Source organism: Neomonachus schauinslandi, chromosome 9 (assembly GCF_002201575.2).
Source record: "Neomonachus schauinslandi chromosome 9, ASM220157v2, whole genome shotgun sequence".
Classification (NCBI taxonomy): Eukaryota; Metazoa; Chordata; class Mammalia; order Carnivora; family Phocidae; genus Neomonachus; species Neomonachus schauinslandi.
Window position 1 is genome coordinate 92054431 of NC_058411.1, and position 19298 is coordinate 92073728.

The window sequence follows — 19298 nt, forward strand, 5'->3', positions numbered from 1 at the left end:
CCTTGAGACTCTAATCCCTCTCTCTCTTGTTAAGAGGTGTTAAGTTTTTCTACACCATTATCACTCATCAAAATCAGCTGCTATGCTCTGTGTTTTCATGATTTCCGCTTTTGATCAATCTCAAGATTTTTTTTTAGTTTTTATTTTAATTTCAGTTAGTTAACACAGTGTTATATTAGTTGCAGCTGTACGATACAGTGATTCAACAATTCCATACATCACCTGGTGCTCATCACAAGTGCACTTCTTCATCCCCAGCACCTATTTCACCCAACCCCCCCCCACCCACCTCCCCTCTGGTAACCATCCGTTTGTTCTCTATAGTTAAAGAGTCTGTTTCTTGCTTTGTCTGTCTGTCTGTCTCTCTTATTTTTTTCCCTTTGCCTGTTTGTTTTGTTTCTTAAATTCCACATATGAGTGAAAGCATATGGCGATTGTCTTTCTGTTTTTTTTTTTTTAAAGATTTTTTATTTATTTATTTGACAGAGAGAGACACAGCGAGAGAGGGAACACAAGCAGGGGGAGTGGGAGAGGGAGAAGCAGGCTCCCCGCAGAGCAGGGAGCCCGATGCGGGACTCGATCCCAGGACCCTGGGATCATGACCTGAGCTGAAGGCAGTCGCTTAACCAACTGAGCCACCCAGGCGCCCCTCTCTGGTTTATTTTGCTTAGCATTAGACTCTCTAGCTCCATCCATTCAAGAAGAAAAGATTTAAATTCTAAAGTTGACATTAGACAATTAGTTCACAATGACAATATTTAGTATTATTTTTGAAGTTAAATATTTCCTATTAAAAAATGTGCAGGCAGACTGGTGAAAGCTGTGCTTTAGAGAGGCAGAGAGACTATTCAGGAAATGAAAAGAAGTGTTCCCTAGAGATACATGCTAAGGTCATTCAGTTCCTACTGAGGAACCATTCACATGACTATAAGATCCTCTCAGGTCAAACTGACTTCTCTGTTCATTAATATAAAGATGCCATAACAGAAATACCCAGTTACATATGTCTATAACTTTTACAGACTTATATTTACTGTATTTTATTCCTTCTACAACCTTATGGGGTAGCTGGTACCCACTAAGTGCCAAATTCATATTTAAAGAATCCTGAAGAGCAATCATATACCAGGCACTGAGGTAGTCTCAAAGAAAAACCTGGGTGGGATCATGGAAAATAAATAAAACTCAGGCAGATAAAGGAGCACAGAGAAGGATATTCTAGACTGAATAAAACGTGCATAAACACAAGTATGCAATGTTAATTTGAAGGAATAGATGTGTTAGAATAGGGGAGCGTAGTTGAAAGTAAGAAAATGAAATGACAAAGAAGAAAAGCTTTGGAGTCTCAAAGTGAGAACCACATGTCAGCTCCCAGATGCTATTTATTAGCATGATAGCCTGAACAAGTTATTTTCCTCAGTTTCCTCACCTGTAAAGCAGGGGTGCGATGTCTGCTCCCAGGGATGTAATGAAGATTAGAGATAACACGCCTGACACCATGCTTATACCCAGCAAGCAACTAAACATGGTAGCTATTAATGTAAGTTAATCCACCTTTATATATCATACATAAAATTCCTCATCAGGTAGCATATATTACTTCAAGTCTATTTGCATAAATGGGATACTTGGTACCACAGGGCAGCCGAGTCACTGCTGGTAACAGGGGAGATTTTATAATCTATAACAGCCAGCAGGCCAATGAGCTTCAAGACAGTGAATAATTCAGAGACTGCCCAGCCAAATGAAAGAAGGAGCCACCCTCAGAAAAGGCCTGGCAATAAACGGTCAAGAGTAATATACCAGATGACAGGCTAAAGTGGATGAAAAGAGAATGCAGACGTAAGACTCCATAATGATGAAGACTATGATGACAGTAACAGCCTATATTTAAATACTTAGCATTTTTTAAATGGTGTATTTTTAAAATCTTTATTGAAGTATAGCTGACCTACAATGTTACGTTAGTTTCAGGTGTACAACATAGTGACTCAGTAAGTCTCTATGTTATGCTGTTCAGAGTGCTTTTATGTTTATCTATCTAGTATAATTTTTACCTTTGAAGTAAGCACGACAGGTATTATTTCCTTGTTAGGGAAAACAGTAATATAGAGAGGTTAGATGGCTTATCCAAGGTTAGAGCAGAGCTCTATGAATGACGTCACATACCACATCTCCTGGTTTCCAAGAAGTCTATACCATGTTCCTTCTGCTTTGCTACACAGCTCCTTACCATAGTCTGCTCTCCACTAGGAAGAGCAACATGCTTATTAATTAGTCTCCATGAAACAGAAAGGTAACAAATGTATACCACAGAACACTACAAGTGTCAAGGTAAACCACCCGGTGAAACTGTTCCATTTTATAGGTAATAAAACTGAGACCAAGGCAGACAAGGAGATTTAAACTTATATAGTTATTTACTGATGCAGCTGCGATTAGTACAGATATCGTTTTTATTATACCAAGGTTATACATATAAGTATCTAATTTATTTCAAGAAAACCCATAAATGAAACTTAGTCAAAAAAATTTATTTACCAGTCACAATGGGGAAAAAAATACACCAAATTAAAGTAATCAATATTACCTGGTTTTAAGGAAACAAAAGAAAAAAAGCTTATGTTCTAAGGAAAACGATGCTGTCATTTAGTTGTCAAAGAGCAGTCAGTTCAGCCTGAGAAAAGACTGGCATAAATGGGACACAGGAGTATGAGAAGAAAACAGACACAGCAGCCCACTGACATTTTCTCTTGTGTAAGTCAACAGGACTATTCAAAGTAAGAGGCCTGACTATGAAGGTGTTCCACGAGGGCACTGCTCTCTGTAAGGGGCATGCTTAGAAAGGAGTCCTGAGTCAAGGATCCTGGTTATGGCTACTGTCATTGGACATAAGCCTCCTGGGGAAGAATCACTGTCAGCTTTGCTTGGAGGATAGGTATCTAAAATGAAACTCCAACCCTTCCTCCTGCCACACTCCCACCCCACAAATACAACCTGCTCTTCTTTCAATGTCCTTCACCTCACTAAATGGCAACCCCCAACTTTCAGGTGCTCGGACCGAATACCTTGCCACCATCCCTGACTCTGCTTTTTCTCTCATACCCTCACATAAGCAAGGCTTTGTCCATTCTTTCTTTTTTTTTTTTTTTTTTAAGATTTTATTTATTTATTTGACAAAGAGAGAGAGTTAGTGAGAGCAGGAACACAAGCGCGGGAGCGGGAGAGGGAGAAGCAGGCTTCCCGCTGAGCAGGGAGCCGGATGCGGGGCTTGATCCCAGGACCCTGGGATCATGACCTGAGCCGAAGGCAGACGCTTAACCGACTGAGCCACCCAGGTGTCCCTGTTCTTCTTTTTCTAGCTCCTTTGGGTGTAAGGTTAGGTTGTTTATTTGAGATTATTCCTGCTTCTTCAGATAGGCCTGTATTGCTATAAACTTCCCTCTTAGAACAGCTTTTGCTGCATCCCAAAGGTTTTAGACCATTGTGTTTTCATTTTCATTTGTTTCCATGTAATTTATTTCTTCTTTGATTCCCTGGTTGATTGACTCACTGTTTAATAACATGTTATTTAACCACCATGTATTTGTGGTCTTTCTAGATTGTGTGTGTGTGTGAGTGTCTGTGTGTCTATGTGTCTGTGTGTGGTTGATTTCCAGTTTCATAGCATTGTGGTCAGAAAAAAATGCATGGTATGACTTCAATCTTTTTGAATTTTTTTTTTTAAAGATTTTATTTATTTATTTGACAGAGAGAGAGATAGTGAGAGCAGGAACACAAGCAGGGGGAGTGGGAGAGTGAGAAGCAGGCTTCCTGCCGAGTAGGGAGCCCGATGTGGGACTCAATCCCAGGACCCTGGGATCATGACCTGAGCCGAAGGCAGACGCTTAACGACTGAGCCACCCAGGCGCCCCCATTCTTTCTTAAAATACATCCAGAATCCATCCATTTACTTTTACCTTCTCCATTAATATCTTATTTAACTAGATTATCATTATTTCTTGCTTGGATCAATACAAAAACCTCCTAACTTGTCTCCTGGATTCTACCCTTGTCCCACTACCAACTGTTCTTTTAATTTCTGCTTTTGTTTTCTTTTTTTTTTTTTTTTTCCCCAAATCAGTATAGCTTTTATTGCATCTTTAAAATATCACAAATAAGTCTGAAAAATCATCCGGCATCTTGCTGTTTCTGTAGATGGACAACTCAGATCTTATTCATCAGCCTGCTGAACTGTTCCTTTTTCAGAAACATAGATACCATCCAAAAATTTTCTGATATCCTTGTTTTTAACAGTTGTGGCTTGCTGAATCAAAGCAGCTGAGTTCGATACAAGTTCAATGTCATGTCCTTCAAGAATTAACTCATCTTTTTGGGCTTGAGATATAGAACAAGCAACACCTGGCCTCATCCGAACCCTGCGGAGGTGCTTCTCACCCAAGAAATTTCGGATTTCAACAAGAGAACCATTCTCCTGAATAACAACGTTGATGGGGAAGTGAGCATACACAGACCTCATCTTGTAATGGAAGCCCAGTGTAATGCCCTTGATCATGTCCTGTACGTGACTACAGATAGAAGAGTAGCCAGCTCTTTTTTATTTCCCCACCATTTGTCCACTCGGAGCCTCTTCTTCTTCTTTCCAAGAAGACTGAGTTCTACATTGATGTGATTGAAGTCCCTTTGCAGGGTTCCTCTGGGTCCCTTCACAGTAACTGTGTGTCCCTTCAGAGTGATGTTGACATTTTCTGGAATGGCGACGGTCTGATTGCTGAGAATGGTCTTCATTCTCACAGGAGATGTGGCAAAGAAGCTTTGCTTTTGTTTCCTAACTAGTTTTGATATTATTTCAAACTTATGGAAAATTGCAAAACTAGTAAAATGAACTCCCATATATGCTTTACTCAGATTCACCAATTGTCTATAGGTTTTGCCTGTTTATTAACTTCTCTTTTTCTCTTATTTTAATATTTTCTGAAATATTTAAGAGTGGGTTACAGACATGATGCCTCCTATATAATTTAGAGTACTATATTTCCTCAGAACAGTGACATGCTTTTACATATCTACAATAATCAAAATCATGAAATGTAACATTGATATATTAGTATTATTTAGTCCACAGTCTATATTCCAATTTTATCAACCATCCAGCAATGTTCCCTACATAGTTACCTTCCCTCCCTGTCATCAAGGATTCAATTCAGAATATTCATTGACTTAATTGGCATATATCTTTCATCTCCTTTAATCATAAACAAATACTCAGCCTTTCTTTGACTTTTCTGATCTTCATAATTTTGAAGAGTTTATATACTTTGTAGAATGCCCCTCATTTTCAGTTTTTCTGGTGTTTCCTCCTGATTAGATTCAGGATATGCATTTTTGGCAGCAATCTATGGTCGATTTTTATCATAGCTGCAAGATCAGGCCATTCCTCTGCTCAAAACTCACACCAAGAGAAGAAGTCAAATTTGCTACGATACCCCACATGGCCTTGTACTGTCCTTGCAGTTGATGATCTCCCTGCCTGGAATATTCTTCCCCAGATATGTGAATGACTTGCTTTATCCTTCCTTCATGTTATTACTCAAAAGACAGTTTTATTTTTTATGGAGTTAGATAAGTTGATGCCAAAGTCTGTATGGAAAAACAAACATCTAAGGATAGCCAGGAAAATAATGAAAAGGACAAACTGTGAGAGGGTTTAATGATACCAAACATTTAAAAATATTATAAAGGGGTGCCTGGGTGGCTCAGTCGATTAAGTGTCCAATACTTGATCTCAGCTCAGGTCTTAATCTCAGGGTCGTGATTTCAAGCCCCACATTGGGCTCCACACTGGGCATAGAGCCTACTTTAAAAAAAAAAACTATAAAGCCACTATATTTAAAACAATGTGGTACTACGACATGAATAGACAAAGGAAGGTGAAAAGAACAGAGACAAGAAGTTAATCCAAAAACACGAGAAAACGGGGCGCCTGGGTGGCTCAGTCATTAAGCGTCTGCCTTCGGCTCGGGTCGTGATCCCGGGGTCCTGGGATCGAGCCCCGCGTCGGGCTCCCTGCTGGGTGGGAAGCCTGCTTCTCCCTCTCCCACTCCCCCTGCTTGTGTTCACTCTCTCCCTGTGTCTCTCTCTGTCAAATAAATAATATCTTAAAAAAAAAAAAAAACAGGGCGCCTGGGTGGCTCAGCTGGTTAAGCGACTGCCTTCAGCTCAGGTCATGATCCTGGAGTCCCTGGATCGAGTCCCGCATCGGGCTCCCTGCTCGGCAGGGAGTCTGATTCTCCCTCTGACCCTCTTCCCTCTCGTGCTCTCTGTCTCTCATTCTCTCTCTCTCAAATGAATAAATAAAATCTTTAAAAAATAAAAAATAAAAATAAATAAAATAAAATTTTAAAAAAAGAGAAAACCTAGGATATGCTAAATGGCATCTGAAAGAACTGGGGCAAAATGGGTTTCTTAATAAGTGATGCTGGGATAAGGAGGTAGCCATTTGGAAAAAAGATAAATTTAGATCCATATCTCATATCATACAAAAGAATAAACTTCAATGGAATCAGGGATCTAAAAGTATATTATAAAACAATACAAGACTAGAAGAAAACATGGATGAATTTCTCTTTTATCCTGGTATAGGGAAAGGTTTTTAACAATGACTCAAAATCCAGAGTAATTAAAAAAAAGACTGATTATTTTGCAGGCAAAAAAAAAAACATAGGGGCGCCTGGGTGGCTCAGTTGGTTAAGCGACTGCCTTCGGCTCAGGTCATGATCCTGGAGTCCTGGGATCGAGTCCCGCATCGGGCTCTCTGCTCGGCAGGGAGTCTGCTTCTCCCTCTGACCCTCCTCCCTCTCATGCTCTCTGTCTCTCATTCTCTCTCTCTCAAATAAATAAATAAAATCTTTAAAAAAAAAAAAACATATAAACAAAATCAAAACAAAACTTATAAATGGGGGTGGGGGGATATTTGCTTATATACCACAGGCAAAGGGCCAATATCCCTAACATATTTTTTAAAACTCTTAAGGGGCGCCTGGGTGGCTCAGTCGTCAAGCGTCTGCCCTCGGCTCAGGTCATGATCCCAGGGTCCTGGGATCGAGCCCCGCATCGGGCTCCCTGCTCCGCGGGAAGCCTGCTTCTCCCTCTCCCACTCCCCCTGCTTGTGTTCCCTCTCTCACTGTGTCTCTTTCTGTCAAATAAATAAAATCTTAAAAAAAAAAAACTTAAAAAAATATAAATAAAAAAATAAAACTCTTAAAATTGAGGATCAAAGGACTGAAAACACAATAGAAAAATTGAAATAGACATGAGTGGACAGTTCACCACATAAACAAAGAAACTAATGCATTAATAAAATGGCTTTAACACATATGAAAAGATGTTCAAACTCACTCATATTTAAAGAAATACAAATGAAAACAACACTGAGATATCATTGGATAGTGAAAAACTAAAAAGACTACACATTTTTTTGTTGATGAGGCTATGGGAAAGCAAGGACTCTTGAACATTTTTTTTTTTTTTTAATTTTTATTTTTTTTTTTTTTAAAGATTTTGTTTTTTATTTATTTGACAGAGAGAGACACAGCGAGAGCAGGAACACAAGCAGGGGGAGCGGGAGAGGGAGAAGCAGGCTCTCCGGAGAGCAGCGAGCCCGATGTGGGACTCGATCCCAGGACCCTGGGATCATGACCTGAGCTGAAGGCAGACGCTTAACGACTGAGCCACCCAGGCGCCCGACTCTTGAACATTTTTGGCAGAAATACAAACCAGTACAACTCTTCTAAAAGGAATTTGGCAGTACCTACAAAACTACACTTACACCTACCTTTTGACCTAGCAATGCCACTTTTAGCAACTTCCCTGAAGCTACATTTCTTAAAATACAGAAATACATACATACAAGGTTATTCACTATAGCATTGTTTATAATTGCAGAATGATGAAAACAATCTGAAGGACCATATATGGGAAAGTGGTTGAATAAACTAATAAAGTGGGTAAGACAAGAACTAACCTAAGTAACTTCGGAAATCAGAACTTTAACTATATTCTATAAGGTTACAGACAAAATGAATTGGACACAAATATTGTACTTGAGTGGTAAATTTGCTTTTCACAGGGTTGCGGGTTAATATTTCTTAAACTACTTTTTGAGTATTCTAGGATTCAGCAAAGAAGTAAATATATTGTGGATAATAAGAGCCAAGTTTCCCAAGACCAAAAAAGGAAGGAAAAGAAGGAAAAAGAGAAAACAAAAATGAAATCTGTGGTGTTGAATTGGAATTGGATGTATCAGTATGAACTCATGTTTTTTAAAATATATAGAGATAGACATTAAAATAGACATAGATGTGTGTGTGTATGGAAAGATGTGCAACTGTCTCATATTTAGAGAAAGGCAAATCAAAACAAAACTGGGATACCATTTCTCACCTGTCAGTATGGTAAAATTTTAAAAGTATGACAACACATTCTGTTGGTGAGGCTAGGGGAAACATATATTTCCTAGCCCTGTGTACTGGGCTTAGAGATGATGCCCCAGTCGTAATGAGCACGCCTAGCAGACAGATCTTGGTGTCTAAGTATACATTCCCCCCCCAAAAAGGAACCAGGGCTCCTTGAAGAAATGGCTAATTCCAGGACTGGGGCAAGGAAATTAGAAAACGAGCCATGTGGTGCTAGAAAGTAAGGAAATGATCAAAAAACAATGGAGGACTGTTGAAAGGGCTCCCAAGGGCCAACTCTGAGAGAGTTTGAACAAAATAAATAATAATAGTAATGGAGAATAATCCACAGAATAAAATAAATATCCATGAGTCCATATTGATACAAATAAAAACTAAGTAAATACTAAATAAATGGGGGGAAAGGAATAGCTCTTCCTTAAGAGTAGAATTCCTATTCATACCTGGAGAAGGAATGATGGAAATAGCAAATGACCATTTGACAAACACCACAGTAATAAACTGTTGCAGGCAAGAATCATCAATGGATGTTAAAATTAGTAAAGTAAAAGTATGATGAGAAACAGGATATATGCACGATCTCAAAGTATTTTCCCATAATATACTTATTAATTTCAAAGTTTAAAATAGTAATTATACTGGAGAAATCTGGAAGATACCGCCATAACCAAGTGATCAAACTTAACATCACCAGTAATTGGCACCTTGTGTTTCCTCTATATGATGAAGGGCACGTCACTTCTGTGAGGTTCCTGCATGAAGCACATTGCTAGCCTCAACCTAATTAGGAGAAAACCTTAAACTTTCAGGGGGGGAAGGATTTTTGCAGTCTGTTTTGCCTAATTTTTCTACTGCTGTGCCCTCAAGGCCTACAAGATAGCTGGCTAATATTCTTCCAAAGTGTCAAAGCCATGAAAGGAAAGAGGATTAATGGATGGTCCTAGATTGAAGGAGCCTAAGGAGACAGAACTAAGTGCAGTGTATGATTCTAGATTGGATCCTAGACCAGAAAAAGGACATCAGAGGGGAAATGATGAATGTGAACAAGATTTTCAGATTACTTAATAGTATTATATCAATGTGAATTTCCTGGTTTCAATTATTTACCATGGCTATGTAACATGTTAACATTTGGGGAAACTGGATATAGGGTGTATAGTACCTCTGTGTACTATTTTTCCAACCTTTTTGTAAGTTTAAGATTTTTTTTTTTTGAAGTTTGGAAAAAAAGTCGGGGGGGAGGCAGCTTTACAATGAGGCTTTCCCCTAGCCTAGTACATATGCCCTCTGGCCCACCTAGCATTCCTTATCTACTTTTCTAACTTTATTTTCCAGGATAGCACTTATTAATATATGACAAACTGTGTATCTTATTTACTTTTGTTTATCATGCCTCACTTCGTGAGGGTAAGAATTTTTGTCTATTTTGTCTCACTTGTTTGCTGTTGTGTCCGCCATGCCCAGGACAGTATGTGGATGGTGTGCAGTAAAGGTCTACTGAACAAGTGACCATACACTCCCTGAAGATGTAAGGGGCCTCTAGGAGTACCAGCAATGTGAAACTCCAGGTTTAATGTCTGGTAAATACGGCACATCTCACTCGGCAAGGAAAAGATGATAAGAAAGGAGCCTGCAATATCCATCTCCAACCTTATGCCTAAGAGACATGGTCTATTTAGCTGTTGCAGCACATTTTATGTGTACAGATTTACTCATATAAATGGTGAACTTATCATAACTGATTGAAGCCTATTTTAAAACTGCCTAAAAAACAAAACAGAGTAAAGGGAAAAGAAACAAGCAAACCTGCAGTCGTCACATTGACTGTCTGAGTCAAGGGGAATAATGGGGGGCGGGGGGATGTTAGGAAACAGTCAGCCAGAAATAGTCATATAAATCTAACACTCTTCCTGGATTTCCTGTCACAAAAATGCTAAGAACCAAACTTCCGTATTTAAGATTAGTATTTTCAAAGAAGTCGTATCATTCTCTAGGAGCAGTATAACATTTTTCAGAGACAATCTTTAGGTCCTGACACTCCACACAATACCCTCTCTGCCTGGCAGTTCTCTGGCTGTATTTGTGTGATGCTAACATTGTACTGAATGCTCCAGTACTACACAAGTCAAATATGGGTGGGCTTTTCTCATCTTAGGGAAAAAATTATGCTGATGGATGGAATTTAAAAGCTTAAAAAAGTAACATTTCTGGGGCATCAGGGTGGCTCAGTCAGTTGAACGGCCAACTCTAGGTCTGGCTCAGGTCATGATCTCATGGGTTGTGGGACTGAGCACCCCCCCGCCCCGCCCTGCCAATTCCCCTCCCCATGGAGCTCCACGCTCAGCAGGGGGGTCTGCTTCAAGAGTCTCTCCCTCTGCCCCTCCCCGTCACTCATATGCATGTACTCTCTCTCTCAAATAAATAAATCCTTAAAAAAAGTAGCCTTTCTTACACTTTTGACACTCATTCCCATTTTATAACAGAATCTGCTATAATACAGCATGCAATGTAGTACAAAACTGTATTTAGTCATTTTATATCTAATATGATAATATTTCATAGTGTTAGACTAATGGAATTTGAAAGCTAGTCTTCCTAGTTATGTGGCCTTAGGAAAGTTAAATAACTTGTCAGTGATTAAGTTTTCTCATTTGTAAAATGAAGATTAATAATAATACCAACCTCAGGCGCCTGGGTGGGTCAGCTGGTTAAGCGACTGCCTTCAGCTCAGGTCATGATCCTGGAGTCCCGGGATCGAGTCCCGCATCGGGCTCCCTGCTCGGCGGGGAGTCTGCTTCTCCCTCTGACCCTCCCCCCTCTCATGTGCTCTCTCTCTCTCATTCTCTCTCTCAAATAAATAAAATCTTTAAAAATAATAATAATAATAATAATAATAATACCAACCTCAGAAGGTTGTTGTGAGGATAAAATTACTTAACAAAATGGAAGGCAATTAAACAGTGCCTTGCACAGAGAGAGTACTTAATAATTGTTAATGATTATTAGAAGTAATAATATTTTATTAATAAAAGGGCATAATGACTTCTATGAACTCTGTCAATGAAATAATTCTAAATTTCTGTCACATGCTGGCCCAATTATGTACAAACACTCTCCCTGGTTGGAAAGGAGAAAATAAAACCTCTGCAGTATTACTTTTCTCTCCACTTCATAAATTGCTTGAGGGTTTCCCACATCGTATTTATAATATGCTGGTTCTTACCTGAAGACTGGAGAAATGAGTTAAATGTATACTATTCTATACATCCATAGTTTTGATTTACATTATACTACATTATTAAGAGTAAAATCTAGCCTTGAAAGTAGCTTTTTTTCTCTGGTTTTCTACTCTCAAAATGTTAGGCTTCCATGGTTAATATCAAAGACATTTTACTGATGCTGTTCAGGATCACTGGTCTCTAGAACATAAGAGTAACGTTAAATTCACAGTTTCCTTGATATTTAATTCTCTAAGATACAGACAGATTCTTCTTGCTCTTAGGCCTTTTATTTCTAGTCTGTCATTCATTAGCTGAAGGATAGTGGGCGTATCACTTAAAACCACCAATCCTTGATCCTCTCATTTGTAAACATAACATCTGTCCTTGCATAGTCACAGGATCGGGAGGAGATTCCAAAGGCAGTTTTTAAAAACTATATGTCCTTTTATAAATATTATTTTAATAATAATGCAGGCCATCTGAAATAGTCAAGGCTGTTTATTAATAATAATTTACCAGTTGCTCTTCACTGTGTTTCAAAATATCTGTGACTCAGCAAAGAAGAAACGATCACAACTAATTAAGAGTCATGAAAAAATAAACAGAGCTTTCACCAACCTGGCCATTTGCTTGTAAGCTTCTTCAGCTACTGCAAAGATATGTGGATCCATATCACCCATATTCTGACCACTATAGGCATTAATAATATCTTCTCCATAAATAGGCAGCTGTTCATAAGGATTTATAGCTACTAGGACTATACCTGGGGGAGGGGTAAAAAAAGCAAAAGAAGAAGTTAATGATATACTAATGGACATATCAAACTTGGTGAAGTGAGAATCAGACTTAACACAAATTTTGATTTCAATTAATCTTGAACTAAAAAATTATTAAAGATCAAAATATATCATAGCCTTTGCCTCTGAGCCTATTACACCTAGACCTAACTAAAACACCATTTAAAAACTGGCCTAAGCTATTAAAAATAAAAACTATGACAATGTTAAAAGAACTTTAAATATTTTCATAATATTTAAATTAAAAAATTCACTTCTAGAAATTTATCCAAATGAAATAATCAGACATTCAAGCAAAGGTTTTTTTCATAAAGATGTCTGTCATAATATTATTCACAAGAGTGAAAAGTAGAATCAAACAAAATATATAATAAAGGAAGAGTAACCAAATATTTTGTTACATCATATGACAGATTATTATACTACCACCACAAATTATGTTTTTAAAGAATATTAAATGTCATAGGAAAAGATGACACAAAATTATACAGACTAATTCCAATTTCATATCTATTTATACTTTCTCACATACACACACATATAGGATATGTCAACATAATACTGGTTATTTTTCAGTAGTGAATTGCATGTAATTATTTTTCCTTCTTTATACTTTTCTTTGTATTTCCTTAAATTTTATAGTAGGTATATATTAACTTAATGAACTCCTTCATTCAACAAATATTAATTCAGCTCCAAGTATGCCTCAAGTCTTTTCTGAGTGCTAGGTTTATAACAGTAAACAAAAAAAGACAAATCTTTATTCTCTTAGCCCTTATATTCTAGTGGGAAATTCAGACAATTAACAAGATAAGAAAAAATAAATATCACAGGTTAGGTAGTAGAAGAAAAAGGAGAAAAATTAAACAGAGAAAAGAACACTGAAACTGGGGTGTCTGGGTGTCTCAGTCATTAAGCGTCTGCCTTCGGCTCAGGTCATGATCCCAGGGTCCTGGGATCGAGCCCCACATCGGGTTCCCTGCTTGGTGGGAAGTCTGCTTCTCCCTCTCCCACTCCCTCTGCATGTGTTCCCTCTCTCGCTCTGTCTCTGTCAAATAAATAAATAAAATCTTAAAAAAAAAAAAAAAAGACGGAAACTAAGGAGGGGAGTAGGGGTTTATGATTTAGATAAGGCAGGCAGGGGAGGCTTCACCAAGAAGGTAACATATGTGCAAGAAAAAGATAAATGGAAAAATGAAAATTGAGAAATAGAAATATTTGGTTCATAGACAGGGAAGAAAAAGAGTTAGTATCAAGGATACAAGAGGTATAAATTCCTTTAAGAAGAGAAGACAGCTGTCTCTGTCCAAAGCAGGGGAGTAAGGAAGAAATGATGAGCACTGAGTTGGTCACCCAAGCAAACAGACTGAGAAGAAAATGAATGAAATCCCAGACCTGAACCCAGAGGAGAGTGATCAGGGAAAGAAAGATAAATCAGTAGAGAAAAGAGCCAGGGACAAGGGAGAAAATAAGGTTAAGAAAAAAAAGAGAGAGACAAAAGAAGGAAAAGAGGAAAAACCCAAAAGCACATGGTACTTAATTTCTAAGAGAAAGAAAAAGAATCCTGAGCTGGGTCACTGGCGGCTAATACCGCAATGAGCATGGGCCCAGGCCAGTACATCAAGCAAGAACAGTTACTGTGAGTCATCAGTCCTGCATTGAAAACAAGAGAACACTAAACTTTTTTATTTTTTTTAGATTTTATTTATCAGAGAGACAGAGGCAGGCAGAGGGAGAAGCAGGCCCCTTGCTGAGCAAGGAGCCCGACGTGGGACTCGATCCCAGGACCCTGGGATCATGACCTGAGCCGAAGGCAGACGCTTAACTGACTGAGCCACCCAGGCGTCCCGAGAACACTAAACTTCTTGAACCTGCACCACAAAGATAAGTCTTTGGACATCTACTCTTGATGTAGCAGTTCTTGTACGAGTTGTATGAGATGAAAGAAACTGGCAAACTGTCACTGAATTTGTCAAATGACTTCTCTGGGAGGAAGAAACTCTAAAAGATGGGCCCAGTTCAGTTCTTTTTTTTTTTTCTGAGCAAAATTATGTAAGTTCACAAAAGAGCTTATTCAGCACAAAATGCAACTAGCTAATGAACATGGTAAATCTTTTTTGGTAACTCTTTAGTGATTCTCTCTCTAGGAGAAAATCCAACTGCAGCCTTCTTTCCCCATGCACAATAATTCCGTGGCTATGTCCATTAGAGGAGAGAGTTCATGGTCCACTCAGACAGCAAGGCACACTTACCACAATATGTATAAATAAGTTTGGAGTCAATAAAGCGGACTCTGAGATTGTGGAGCACAGCAGGCTCATGAAGATAGCTGAGGGCTGTGAGGTCATTCTCACCCACGAGGATGTCAGGGTTTCTCAAGTGAGGCAGTTCCTTGGTCTTTGGATCTAGACGATATTCCAAATCCTAAAAATGCATAAGATACAGCATCTGGATAAATCATGGCAATAAAATTAAAACAGGCTTATATATTTTGCTTATTTTCTATTCCTGATATGCTTCTCAGCTATTAAATGCATTCTTTTCCTGGCACCTTCCAAAGCCACAGAACTGGTGGAAATGGAAGTCTTCTTTTTCACTAGATATACTGACTTGTATTAAGAATTTTTGCTGGGGCACCCGGGTGGCTCAGGCGTTAAGCGTCTGCCTTCAGCTCAGGTCATGATCCCAGGGTCCTGGGATCGAGCCCCGCATCGGGCTCCCTGCTTGGCGGGAAGCCTGCTTCTCCCTCTCCCACTCCCCCTGCTTGTGTTACTGCTCTCGCTGTGTCTCTCTCTGTCCAAAAAATAAATAAAATCTTTAAAAAAAAAAGAATTTTTGCTGGGCGCCTGGGTGGCTCAGTTGGTTAAGCGACTGCCTTCAGCTCAGGTCATGATCCTGGAGTCTCCGGATCGAGTCCCGCATGGGGCTCCCTGCTCAGCAGGGAGTCTGCTTCTCCCTCTGACCCTCCCCACTCTCATGCTCTATCTCATTCTCTCTCTCAAATAAATAAATAAAATCTTTAAAAAAAAAAAAGAATTTTTGCTAATATAGTTTGAGAAGTTTAGACTTTAATATTTTATTTTATTTTTTATTTTTCCATTTTTTAATGTAAATTCAATTAATTAACATATAATGTATCATTGGTTTCAGAGGTAAGTTTAGACTTTTTTAACCCAGTTACTGAACCAGAAGTTTTGGGTTTTAATTTTTTTTTAAGTAGGCTCCAGGCTGGGCTTGAACTCATGACCCTGAGATTAAGAATTTAAGAAGCACTACTCACTTTAAAGCCAAGGAAATACGGCTTTATGGAAAAGCCAAGCATGCAAATTGTCACTCAACCATGCATTAAGGGCATATAACATATGACAAGTAAAAAAGGGAAAAAAAATGAAATTTAATTGTAGAGAAGGACTAGCTGGTTTTGTAAAAAGCCACTTTTCTTAATATTGCAGAGATATACAGAGGTCAAATATTCAAAATAGGTTGGAATGAACTATGCTAGATGGAGAGGAATTTACCATCTGCCCCTCGACCTCTACCTGCCTGTTTATTATGGATATAATGTCCTTCCCCAAACTGGTCCTTGCACTGATCCCTGCAATACACAAAAGCCACTTCTGGCTACACAATCTCTGGCAGAACTACTTAATGTCTCTGAGCCTTGATTTCCTTATTTGGAAAATAGTTATAATATTACCTACCAATCTACAGGGTTATTATGAGAATTAACCGAAGAAAATATAGCTCACAGTGCCAAATGTTGTGCCTAACACAGAGTAGTTGAATAAATTAATTCTTTAATTTGGCATTCAAGGCCCTCCCCTAATTCTTCCCTGCCTTCTGCCTTCTTCCCAACTAATCTTGCCTCTGTTTTGCTCTCCTGAAATTCATCCTCCATGCGGCCACCAATGAGTCCTTTCTAAAACACAAATCCAGCATCCTTCCTCTGTTTTAAAAATACTACAATCACTCCCCATCACATATCACTTGAAGTCCAAGAGTTTTAGGATGATCACCAGGCCCTGTTTGATGTGGTTCCCAGCCCCCATCCTCTTGCCAGCCCCGTACTCTTACTTCACATCCTAACAACATGGAACTTGTGTAGTTCCCCAAACACACATTATTGTGCATACCTCCCTGCCTTTGCAGATGCTTTTCTGGATCCCTGAAATGCACTTCCCCTCGTCTATTCATTCTTCAGACCATGCCTCCCTGACCCCTTACCTTCACCAGCCTGCCTGGTCACTCCCCAACTCTGTTCTACTTTTGTTCCTTGCTTTTACTTATCATATCATATGCCATACTATTCATAAATATATCTATTTCTCTTACCTAACATTGATGTCAGAGCACCTTCTGCCACTTCTGAACATGCTATATATCAGATACTTTAATATGTGAGCCTGGAACTAGAACATACATCTTTCTAAATCTCTGCCCCACTCAGCGTGTTATATTCACTATCTCCAGAATACATTCCAATTCTCACACGGTCTACCCCCTTTCTCCTTGTCAATCCAAATTCTCTCTACCTTTAAAATTCAGTCAAAATCCTTCTTCCTTCTTGATGCCTTCCTTGACAAAGCAGACCATAATGAAATCTCCCTCTTAGGCATCCTAAAGTCATTACTATCTTTACAACATAGCAGAGAGGTTATGAGCAGAAATCATGAAGACAAATTTTCTGGCTTAAAATCCCAGCTTCGTCCCTTAATACCTGTATAATCTTGAGCAATCCCTCTGAGCCCTAATTTCTTTACCCATAAAGCGGTAATAACAACAGCCCCACTTCATAGGATTGCTGTGAGGATTAAATGGGTTATAGCAAGTAAAACACTTAGAACTATGCCTGGCACATAGTAAGTGTTTATTACACTTACTGAGCAGGGAGCCCAATGTGGGACTCAATCCCAGGACTCCAGGATCATGACCTGAGCCAAAGGCAGTCACCCAACCAACTGAGCCACCCAGGAGCCCCTGTGGTGTTGAACTACTCTTTAGATCCTATGCTTTATGTAACTTTTCGTGTATTTGTAGCTAGTTTCCCTGGCTAGACTATAAGTTGTTAAGGGAAAATTAATATCACAAAGGTTTTTAAGAAAACAGTGTGACATGCTTTGTCAAATGCTATGGAGAGGTCAAAAAGGCAGAACTGAGATGTGTCTACCCATGAAGTGAATGCAGACAGGAAAGTATAGAGACACAATTGGTTTTATGTTTTTCTGGTTGCTGGCAAACTGCTTTATACATGATAGTTTGTCAGTAAATATTTTTCAAATGATTAGGTCCAGCAAATATCAAATCTCAGACTGGCTCCTTAAGCAATGTTTTCTTAGCTACTATGAAATTAATGCTAGCCTAGGCAAAATAAACAGGCACATCTTTGGGAGGATTAGAAGTGAATCTAAACCTAATCAGAATAAATTCATAGACCAAAATACAGATTTTTAAAGTTCTGCCATTTTCATTAACCCTTTGGGAAAGAAAATTGAGTTTGCTATTTTTTTTTTTAATTTAGTAAGTGAAAACATTAGATTAATTCAAAATTTAACTTCCAGCTGAAGTCAGGTATGTCACAACAAACTCACACTTTTGAATTCACTTCACTTTATGCCAATGACAACAAATAAAAGCAAAATTTTTACCTTTCCTTCCTCAAGGTGAAGCAGGAGGACTTTATCTCCTGGTTTATAATCTTTGAGCAGCTCTGCTGACTTCCAAACTTCCTCAGGGTCAGGTATCCAAACTCTGGCAAACTAGAAGACAAACAGGAAAAAAAAAAATTAAACTAGCAAACCAATTACTTTACAATAATATATAAACACATCATCATTTATTCATAATGAAACAATTTACAAAAGAATAAATCTTGGCCAATATGAAATTTAATTTTTAAATTAGTAGCTGAAAAGTACTTTAGTCCCAGTACTACCATCAGGCCCACATTATATGAAAAGTATGCTCTGAATTGTGGTAATAATTTCATAATACATAATACCTTAAATACATAATACCTTAAACTTATACAGTGCTATATGTCTATTATATCTCAATAAAATTGGAGGAAAAAGTATGCTCTGAATAAACAGCTACAATTAAAGTTTGAATTTTCTTTATATAATAAATGCTACCTGAAAATATAACTTTAGGTAAAAATATAAATATAAATCTATTTTTTCACTGAATGTGGACTTTCAAAAAATCACAAAACATGATTGTGAAGCTTGATACAGTGGCTCTGCCAGCTTCAATAATACAGCTATTTTATTTTAAACATTTTATTTATTTATTTGACAGAGAGAGAGAGCACAAGCAGGCAGAGTGGCAGGCAGAGGGAGAGGGAGAAGCAGGCTCCCCACTAAGCAGGGAGCCCGATGCGGGGCTCAATCCCAGGACCCTGGGATCATGACCTGAGCCGAAGGCAGACGCTTAACGACTGAACCACCCAGGCGCCCCTACAGCTATCCTTTTATGACAGGATTTACAATTTGAATTTTTGATTGGGGTTTCCATCCTGTGTTAGGCAAAGACTTAGTGACTTCTCAACTATTCCTCAGAGGCCATTAAGGTGTGGAAAAGAGGACAGTAAGCTTGTGGCTTGAAGCCACAACTGTTTTATAGACTGGGCATCTGGAATTTTCTTTGAATAAAGTTCTGCTGCTAATTAAAAAAAAAAATTAAGAAAGTATTGTTGTCTAGTGTTTTGCCTTCGTTATTACATAAAGATGAGTGAAAATGGTACATCTGACCAACAATAAGTTTGGCTCTCATAGCCTCAATATCATGAAATGTCTGGTAATCAATCA

At 38.5% G+C, this 19298-nt stretch overlaps 1 protein-coding gene and 1 pseudogene across 1 annotated transcript in view; both read right to left on the bottom strand.

The window, feature by feature from the left end:
• The window catches only part of MYO5A (myosin VA), a 201593-nt gene that overhangs the window by 115443 nt on the left and 66852 nt on the right, over positions 1-19298 (bottom strand). The window contains exons 2-4 of the mRNA XM_044918191.1: positions 18138-18248; positions 14745-14916; positions 12314-12458 (exon numbers count right to left, since the gene is read on the bottom strand). Of these exons, the coding sequence (XP_044774126.1) occupies positions 12314-12458; positions 14745-14916; positions 18138-18248 (428 nt within the window). The remainder of the gene's footprint in view (positions 1-12313; positions 12459-14744; positions 14917-18137; positions 18249-19298) is intronic.
• LOC110583987 lies at positions 4120-4788 on the bottom strand (annotated as a pseudogene).